Source organism: Sander vitreus, chromosome 10 (genome assembly GCF_031162955.1).
Source record: "Sander vitreus isolate 19-12246 chromosome 10, sanVit1, whole genome shotgun sequence".
NCBI lineage: Eukaryota > Metazoa > Chordata > Actinopteri > Perciformes > Percidae > Sander > Sander vitreus.
This window is the reverse complement of record NC_135864.1, coordinates 33,624,677-33,634,587: the sequence shown is the minus strand read 5'-3', so window position 1 is coordinate 33,634,587 and position 9,911 is coordinate 33,624,677. Positions and strand designations below refer to the sequence as shown.

The window sequence follows — 9,911 nt, the reverse complement described above, 5'->3', positions numbered from 1 at the left end:
GGAGACGGAGATAATCCTGAGGGAGAAAAGACATGTCTGTCAGACGTTTTCTAAAAGCCTGTCTGCAGAGGTGAGGAAAAATATTAGCATCAAAATGTACTTGAAATACAAAAAGTAAAAGGGGTTTGGCTACTTGTATCATGTTATGTTTGGTAACTCTATCTGGAGCTTGGCAAACGCTATTATGAAATGCCTATCTGCCATGTGAACTATTTCCTTATTCATTTTTATCTTAATATTGTTTATTATGACCTTCATTACTTTTTAAATGCAACTGCACTGTCAGCTCTACATAGTACCAAACAGCTGTTTTGTAATTGTCTGTGCATGTCTGTTTTTTTACTCATGCCCCAAAGCAAATCGCCTTCGTGGATTAATAAAGTAGTATTAAATTGAATTGAGTAAACACACTTAATTACTTTCCACCACAGCCTGTCTGTCCACTTGACTGCATAGCAGAGTCAAATGAATCTATCAGACAGACACTTGGCAGATATTTAACCCTTGCATTGCACTCAAAAGAGACCAAACTTAAAGAGTTTTGTGCTGTAATGCGACCACGTGCTTTCTTTAACCCCGATACCATTATTAACAAACGGATACACACTCATGCTTCAGTTTTTATTACATGTTTAGCTTTAAGATTTGCAACAAATGAGCCGATTCTGGGCTCGACCTTTAACGTTTGGCAAGTTACAATGAATATTTAATGAGACACAACAAAGCACTTGCAAAGAACACTTTTTAAGAAACTGTAGAAAAGTAACAACAGTATGAAATGTCCACTCTGGAAAAACTGTACTAGAATAATATTTGGCATTCAAAAACAAGAAAAAAAAAAAGAAAAAAAAAGTCAACCATAGTTGGTAGTATTTTTTTCCAAATATTTTTTTCAGTGACCTTTCGATATCACAAAATTCATAAATAATCACAATATTCACAATATTAACGCCGTCACTTGGAGTTTCAAAGTGTATTTGTTTTGTCGACAACTAAAACTATTAGTCAACTATTATTTCTATGGATGAGAAGAGCTTTCAGAAATGTTACATTCAGGCCAGACGGCTTTGCTTCTCAGCATGCATGCCATAACCGTTTATTAACTGTCAATCAACTTTGTTCATCTCATCTGCACACAATAACATCCATTGTTAAAAAAGCTAGTCCAAATGTCACACCACTGCACACAGACAAGCTATGATAACGTGAACTCTGCAATCATGTTTTTTCTCACTACTGTCTTACCTCCTGAAATTAAATATTGCCTGTTGTCAGTTAGAAATATGAAGAAGTCTACATGCCAGGTGGTTGGCCTTTTAATGAGCCTGTGTGTAGAAACGCATGCTAAAAAGTGCTATAATCAGCTCTAGAAACAGTTGTGTGTGAAACAGATAAAAGGCAGTAAGAAAAACAGAGAAAGATGCAATTAGATTGGAAGAATGTGCTGTACACCCTTCATAGCTTCACTGTGCTCCACTGTCACCCTGTAGGTAAAAACAGCTTATACTACTTCCACTTCATGAAATCATAAACCCTCCCTAGCTGTTTCAGCTTTCCCAGAAATGGTCAAAGGGTAACATAACGAGTAACATATAGGACGATCACCGAGACTGCCCTCTAGGCTGTATTGTGGAAAAGGATGGGCTTGACCATGCCCGAGAGGATCTTGGGCACATGGACGCTTACAATCTCCGAGATCATCTCTGGGAAGTTGACAGGCATGTTGAGGGACTGAGCTTGGATAAACAGATCATAGGTGAACTGGTGTAACTTCCTCACAACCTGAGAATTAAAGAAAGACGAGAGATGGGTTATTTGTGACAAATATGTTACAACGTATGTGTGAAGCATTGAAAAAGAACAAAGCCGCAGCTGCAGATAAAAGAGGAAATCGCGAATGGCACGAAAGCCTGTCGTTTGACATGATCTTTAAGAGGTGATTTTAAAAAGATGACACTCATTGTGCCACTCTAAGCCCAACAGGCAGGCTAAAGACGAAAGGGGTCTGAACCCTTTTCGTCTGAAAGTCTTGATCAACTCTGTTTTTCAGCCTAAAGGGCCCAATCCCAGGCTGCCCTCCAGCTCATAAGGCATTAGAAGAGCTGAGGTGTGAGTTGGCCACTGACAAATCTGAGCCTTTAAGAGTAAATCCACAGTGAAAGACATGGGGCTGAAAGTGCTGCAGCTCTGCTCTCTTTGGGAGGAAAGTTTCCAGCTCTTCTGGTCATGCCTCAACCACTGATGTCAGCAGTTTGTTCTTAGATTGTTCTCACCAATGACTATTAAGAGTTCTTATAGTACTGAGGCAGAAAGCAGATGATCTACACCCTCTAGTGGTTGCATTTCTACCAAGAATCTGCATTAACAAATCTCTGTAAGCATAGCTTTGGAAATAACAAATGTGTCTCAAAGTATATTTCTGTTTATGGTTTTACTGACTTTATTCATCTTGGATACATCTGTGCAAAAATACAGCACACAAACAATTAATTGTGTCCATTTAAACTGGTAACATATGGCTACAATGGAAAAATGGAACGCCATTGAGCCACACTATCCTCTACTGGATATAACATCAAAAATACAATTTAGCATTTAATTCTTTATGATTCAGGCTAAACTTTTTAAAGCCCTTTACCATCAGACAGGTGAGTCTGGTAAGTGGTATTGTCTCTAGTGATAGGCAACTATCCAGAGCAAACTGGTGTGCCAATAAAAACAGATGTGCAGACAAAACTTGGTCACTCTTTTAAGTTTTCTTTTACTGCTTTAATTTCTCTGAGCAGCAGTATGTATACAAGTGTATACAACTCTTACATTTTTTAGGTGTGAAACATAACAGTCATTTCCTGCAGGTAAATATTAAAACAGCTATTATTTCCTTGTCTGTTCATGTTGCATCTACTACTGATCTGCTGCAGATTCAGTATGTAGGTTAGACTGAAAGTGCAGACTGCAGCTACTGGATGATATTGGCTGGGACTAGATTGGGGGATACCATCATAGACAATGTGTGTCATTATGGGCCATCACAGTTATTGCTGATGTGGCATGATTGGGGATGAATGGGTGCATGCGCACGCAGAACCCTGCAGCACTGGCTTCTTTTTGTTCAGTTTAAATTTGTGTTTGTTCATTTATGTATCTTTCTTTACACTTGTTTTTCAACCATGTTTGGTAACTACTGTCTTGTACTTTATGTTTTTACTTTTTATTATATGTTGAATTGAATTGCTGCACAACCAATTTTCTGGGGACAAATGGGGACTTGACATGACTTGGCAATGCTTCCACCAGAGGGTGACTCATCATTTTCCTTCCTGATATGCACCCAGTGTAGAGAAGCTAAAACCGGAGTCATATGACCCTTTGGTATGAGTTTAACCTTAGTGGATGGCTGGGGATTTGTGCATAAAGTGGACATGAAACTCCAGGTTGTCACTTGAGAATAAAAATGAGAAGGAATTCCTTTTGCCAGGATGATTTTACAATTTGTGAATCTTGACGTGGCCTAGTTAGTTGAGAAGTTAACACAGTATTACTGTAAGCCAAATGCAGAATTGCGTACTTTGATCTACACTATTTCCTGCTTAAGTAGTTCAGTGATGCTGACTAAAATAGCATTTCTATGATAGTTCACAAATTCACAGCATGGTGCGTTTTCACATATGGAGTAAAATTGTGTCTATTACCGATTGGAGGTAGTCCAGCAGCTGCGTGAGCTCAAACAGTCTCTGTGTACGGGTGGTCTCTCCGCATTGGCTGGCCAAGCGGTCCAGCTCCTTGATGTAGGAGGTCCGCAGTTCATCAAAACACCGCTGGTTCTTCAGGCCCTCCACTGGCACTGTGACCACAAAGCCAGAACACAACAATAACTCTCAAACTTTATCCACCCCATCATGTCTCTGAAGTATGGCTGAACTCTATTATAGTCATATTTCACATGCTGAGTAACTTATTTATTTTATTTCATTGTTCCCGGCAGACTCACTGATGCTGAAGAGGACCAGGGCTTTCATGCAGAGGAACTCCTCCTGAGTTACCTTCAGCATGCAGAACCTTTGGGAGAGCAGCTTCATCCTCACACAGTGATCATACATACTGGACACTTGCATCCGTTGGCTGTGTGGGGGGGGAAACACAGTGTCAGAGGAGAAGAAAAAGAAAAAGCACCGGGTGCGACATAAGTAGGAGTGAGAAGGCAAGAAAGTGTGAGGCAGAGAAAAATATAGAAAGGACTAAGGTGGAAAATGGAAAAAGAGAACGACAGAGAGGCAGAGAAAAATGAGGGTCAGCAACACGGGCAAGCATATCCATTACCATGCAGGTCAAAAGCAGCCCAATAGAGTGACAGAGGTCTAATGCAGACGAAATGAGTGTTTTGCTAATGTCGCCGGGAAACACCGGCCGAATGAAAGCTGCTCTGGGGGCCTGTGGCTGCCCTTAGCATTCAGAGCAACACAGTCCTTCAACACCGAAAACAATTTACTGATAAGGAGGTGGTTGAATTGTTATTTATGTATATGGAAACACGGTGATTCGCTTCACAAACTCTGTGTGGAGTTATGGAAAGTACAAAAGAAAAAGAAAAGGTGTCACAAACACTTTCTGATAGAGGCTGGAGGAGGTTGCATGCGGTGCGAATGAAAAATTTAAAAAAGAAACAACTCAACGCTGTCACCGTTCTTGGGGACTGACGATGGTTTCGTAAAGATGAAACGGAATAAATCATCTGAGGTGATCCCTCTGCAGCCACGTATATCAGACGCAAAGTATATGGTAAGAACAGAGCAGACTTATTTACTGTCTTGCCTAAAAAAGTCGGTGTTTAATATGTGATTTTTAAATCTTCCTCTGAAGTTCTTTCCAATCACGGTGACAGGTGAATTCTCATGATATTTCAACAAACCCAATGAAAAAAAATAAATAAATGACAACTGTTGATGCCCAAACTAACTTTCTTTGTTTGATAAAGAGACTGTGCCAGGTACGACAAACTTCTTCTAACTTTGTTTAATTCAAACGCAACTCCAGGGCGGCGTGTAAAGTGAGTATATTTTGGTGACTTACTCGTTGAAGACCAGGTCTGGAGCAAAGAAGAGCAAGGAGCTGTTAGTGAGTGTGTAGGACCTCCAGCCCAAAGCGAACACCATCACCCCCATCCATGACAACTGAATCACTGACATCTGATCATCCACGTGCAGGTCACGGAAACCTGTTAAAAACATTTTTTTAATCAAACATCTGCACATGATAAAATAACTCTTCACAGGTCAATTTCATAAAGATTAAGGCTTCAGACTATTAACAACAGGGATATCACAGTGTGGGTACATTGCTGGCCTTTTTCAGCCAGCTATTCTTGGCTTGAATATGCACATGTCGCCCTCTAGTGGTTCATATACGAATAGTCTGGTTTGAATTACATGGGATTGGCTGGAAGTTTAACTGGCATAGAATTCTGTTTATCTGGTGAGCAAAACGTTGAGGCCTTGCCCAATGATATCAGATATTAAATCAGACGTTACGCTTTTCCTGATGGCTCTAGAGCTCGTCTATATAACGGTGAACTTGGGGTTACATAAGTGACTGATTCACCTCTCAGTGTTATCCTTTCTATTGCCCAACATCACAAGTCTGACCTTGCAGTGTTTTGCTTGGCATAACACAATACCAATGGTTTGTCTAGCGTTACACTGAACCTGAAACAACTGTTAACTGAATTTAGGACACGCAGCCTTGGCAGAAACACTGACTGTAAATGTAGCATGGACTAGTTTACAATGTGTTACCTTGGCCCAGATTCGTTTACCTGGTATTGCCTTGGCCCAATGCACCACGGTTACCAGCTGTCTTTCCCCAAGCTCATTGAGGCTCGTGAGCAAGGATGCAGGGCTGTCTGGCAGCCCATGGTCATGTCCAGCATTAACCAAAGCAGGCTCAATGGCCTGCAAGACGCTGAGCAAGGAGATGCAAGAGCGCACGGTCGGGGGGATGCCTAGAGCCAGGGATGCTGCTAAAGATATACAAACAGACCATCAGAATAGTTGAAGCAGAAAATAATATTACATTTTTTTATGGAAAAAGTGTGTTTAGTGTTGAGTTAGCATGATACTTGTGTTTATATGACACTAATCCTCACTTTGAGCCGCGACAGCACTTCCGGACTCTGTGATTACGTCTGTCTTACCGGCCCTTTCCCCTATTTCTCCTGCCCCCCTGGAAGCCAGAGGATGCTCCTCCTCTCCGTTCCTTGTCGGTCCAGCTCCCTTCAGTCTGCGACCTAGAACCCACCACAGACAGTACATACACGTAGAAGACAAGAGGGTGTAGAAAAGATAAGAAGCTTCCATTTCAAGTTGTTTTGTCTGATTTATTACACAATAAATAGCTGGGAAAATCAAGAAAAAAAAACTAGCATGGAATACTATCAATCGGGCTAATACTTGAACGACTATTAGCCAGTGGAGCTGTTCCTTATCATCATCTGGCAAGGGTTCTCCATTAATGGCTACTGTCCAAGAAAATGCTCTTTTGGCCTTTGCTGAAATGCATTTGTTACATAGAATTTAAGCTAGAACATTTGATTAGTTAGTTCTGATTCAATGCATATAAAGTATCTAACCACCCTGACCTCATTTTGCAAATACACACCACACATACTTTCCTTTCTTTGTCTCTTAGTCTGTTCTTTAGTCCCTCACCTTTAAGGCTCATTCCTGACATGAAGCATCTCTTTAAGCGGCACGAGGCACAGTTTTTCCTCCTCAGCTTATCGATGGTGCAGTCATTCCGGCTGGCACACAGGTGGTTCTGCTTACCTGGTGGTACAGACAAGTCCTGGGGGTTGAGTTCAATAACTAAGAGTCCACTCAGAGCAAAGATATGTGGGTGTGTACTCATATTATGTAACCCGCTATCATAGTGTCAGGTCACGGTGCCCTGACTGCATGAACAAATGAGTGGGTGTAATAAATTATACCACAGACTTGTATTGTTTGTATGTGTGCACTCGCATTTTTTTGTGTCACACCCACCTGCAGCGGCCCTCTTAAAGAATACTTTGCAGCTGCCACAGGTGACGGCACCATAGTGACAACCTGAGGCATCATCACCGCACACCTGACACACTCTCCTGTCCGATAGGTACACACCTGGAAACAAATCCTCATGCCTACACACACACACACACACACACACACATTCAAAGGATCCAAAAGCGATACACAGATACTACACATATCTGCTAAATTATAGCAGGCTTTTTAAAATCAACTTTAGTTTACCACACTACACTCTCAGTGTTAGGCTGACTGTTATGACATTTGGGGTGATAATACCCTAAATCTAATCCAATTATAATATGATATTTCCTTATTCCATGATTGATTAAAACAACAAGTGCAATCATCTATTCTAAACGAAAAACACAAATGATTAAAGAGGCAGTTAGCCTTTAAAGAAGTGGAAACAGGACATTGTCTTCCATTCCAAGAACAGAATCAGCAACAGGTGCTGTATCTCTTGTTTATAGTGACACTGATATAGTAGTTAGTCACAGCACAGATCAGAGTACTGGGAAGTTGGGGATAGGATGAACTTTGATTCAGTCGGCGTGCTGAAACAACTTTGGCCAAGGCCGAGAAAGCATATGGGGCTGTTGGAGCACAAATTATTTAATACTCATACTCAGCTGCCTCTGCAGCCTGACTGGGTATTACTGGTTCTATAGTATGTCAACATAAGTCATCGCAAATAATAATAGAATAATAATCCAATAATCACTTTTGCACTGAATTTGATTTATTTGTGCTGCCTTTAGCAAGTAGGCTACACTAATCATTAGCGGCCCTAGACAAAAATACCGAGAAATAAGTGTAAGGAGGACAGTGCAGCTTTAAAGTAATATAATGGATTTAACAAGGAAGCAAACCACTCTTGTAAAATAAAAAGGACCACATCCGACAGTGCAAGACTCCTAAAGATCATTTGCAAAGCTTGGCAGATTAAATCATGGTCACTAGACACGATGTTCCCGCCGCATTTGTTCTTTTATTTCTGATTAAAGATGAGACTAAATGACTGGAAAGAATGTAGCCTAGCTGTTAACAGAATTGCACTCCTGACTTCATGCCACGAAACCCAAGTCAAAGGAAACCATTACAAATATTGTATTTACCTGAAACTGCGATCCGAGCAATCCATCCAAACTGAAGGTTCGGTCTTGATAGTGGACAACGTGGCTTGTCCGTGAGGATTTGCACTTTGGTAACTTTCCACCTGGCCATAACCCTGTGCCATCGTTGGTCGCATGCCACCTTTACCACACTGCTCGCCCTTACTGTACCAGACACAGCGGCATTGCTGGCTGGATCCAGGAGAAGCTTGTCCACAATTACAATATTTGCACACCAAATTATGTTCGCCGGGTCTGCTTCTTTCTGGTTCGGATCGACTGCTGTATGCGCACCACACACCGGGCATATCTCTGTATAAATTTGGATTGGCAGAGTACGCAGAGTAGGATTGCAAAGGTAAGAACTCGTTCACCTCAGTAGGCGCGGACGGCTCTTCCATTTGGCTTGTAAACAAGTTTGATTCCTTGGAGATATACCTGGATATCAGCGGGCTGCGGGTCGCGGTTTGCGCGCTGTCCATTTCGCCCGATCTGAGCAGATCCATGCAGCTTACCTGCTGAATGCCATGGCACACTTCTACAAATTCGTCCTCTGTTATGTTAGTGTCATCCAGTAGAAGCCGGCTGCATTCTGAGTTCACATTTGGATCCGCTCCTAACTTGCGCCCTCCTAGGAAAATATTCTCCACAGTGGGGTCGAAGTCTGCAAACTCGCTTCTGGGGCGCTGGTTCATGTTGTTGGGCAGAGAATTAGACTCCGGGTCCAAACCCAAAGACACTGACAATGCCTTACTGAGCTCAGCAGTAGTCGGGTAAGCACAGGTATCCGCGGTATCGCGCTCATTCATTATTAAAGAGTTTGACGTGTCTTCTAAAGCAGACAAGCACGAGCAGAAGGCCATTTTCAGCTCGCGATGTGACAGGAGAAGATGTGCGCTGGTTGCACACCGAACGAGTCAAACAACACTCTCCAGGCGAGAAAACGCCTACTACCCTGTGAGACTCCGGTCATTTGTCTCAGCGGATATCAAGTCGACGTATGTTGTTACAGAGAGGGACGTCCCGTCGGCCTGTTCTGAGAATGAACTGCTGTTTCTGTCTAACTTTTCAACAAAGTAACCGGGTTCATTGCCTAGAGCGCCAGCGAAAACTCACTTTTGGACTTTGACGTTGCCTGTTTGTACACTTGTTGGCATGTTGTAGGTCTCGCGAGATTGGCCTGGATTAAATAGTATATTTATTTGGATTTGAACAATAAATTACTCAATACCTAATTCACAACATATGGTAAATATAATATATGGCAATATTGTACATTTACGATAATTAGCCAGGGAACAAATAAGGATTTTTTTTTTTATTGACAAGAAAACATACAAAACTCTAATAGGGGAAAAAAACATAAGCTACTTCATACGTGCTGCTCATAAGTATTCGTACCCATGTTAAAGTTGACTAAAAAGAGGAATAAAAAAATCATCTTTTGGAAATTGATCTTAATGCCTTAATTAAAAAAAAAGAGGAAAAATCCAACCTTTAAGGACACCAATTTTTTTGTGAATGAATAATGTATCGTAAATAAATAAATGTTCTTCCTTAAAATACAGGGGGCATAATTATACATACAACCTATGTTAAATTCCCATAGAGGCAGGCAGATTATTATTTTGAAAGGCCAGTTATTTCATGGATCCAGGATACTATGCATCCTGATAAAGTTCCCTTTCAAAATAAAAATCTGCCTGCCTCTATGGGAATTTAACATAGGTTGTAT

The 9,911-nt window shown here is 41.3% G+C and overlaps 1 protein-coding gene across 4 annotated transcripts; it reads right to left on the bottom strand.

The window, feature by feature from the left end:
• Window positions 1-607: 607 nt before the first annotated feature.
• LOC144524770 (progesterone receptor-like) lies at window positions 608-9,307 on the bottom strand. 4 transcript variants are annotated; one of them, XM_078261240.1, is made up of 9 exons: window positions 8,180-9,307; window positions 7,038-7,174; window positions 6,705-6,821; window positions 6,143-6,283; window positions 5,813-6,016; window positions 5,071-5,215; window positions 3,992-4,122; window positions 3,693-3,844; window positions 608-1,782 (listed from the first exon to the last, which is right to left on the bottom strand). In XM_078261240.1, the coding sequence occupies exons 1-9, from the start codon at window positions 9,037-9,039 to the stop codon at window positions 1,618-1,620; spliced, it is 2,052 nt and encodes a 683-aa protein (XP_078117366.1). In that variant the 5' UTR covers window positions 9,040-9,307; the 3' UTR covers window positions 608-1,617. The 4 variants fall into 4 exon arrangements, with proteins under 4 accessions (XP_078117366.1, XP_078117367.1, XP_078117368.1 ...); XM_078261241.1 differs by having other exon boundaries at window positions 5,813-6,013; XM_078261242.1 differs by having other exon boundaries at window positions 6,191-6,283.
• Window positions 9,308-9,911: the final 604 nt, after the last annotated feature.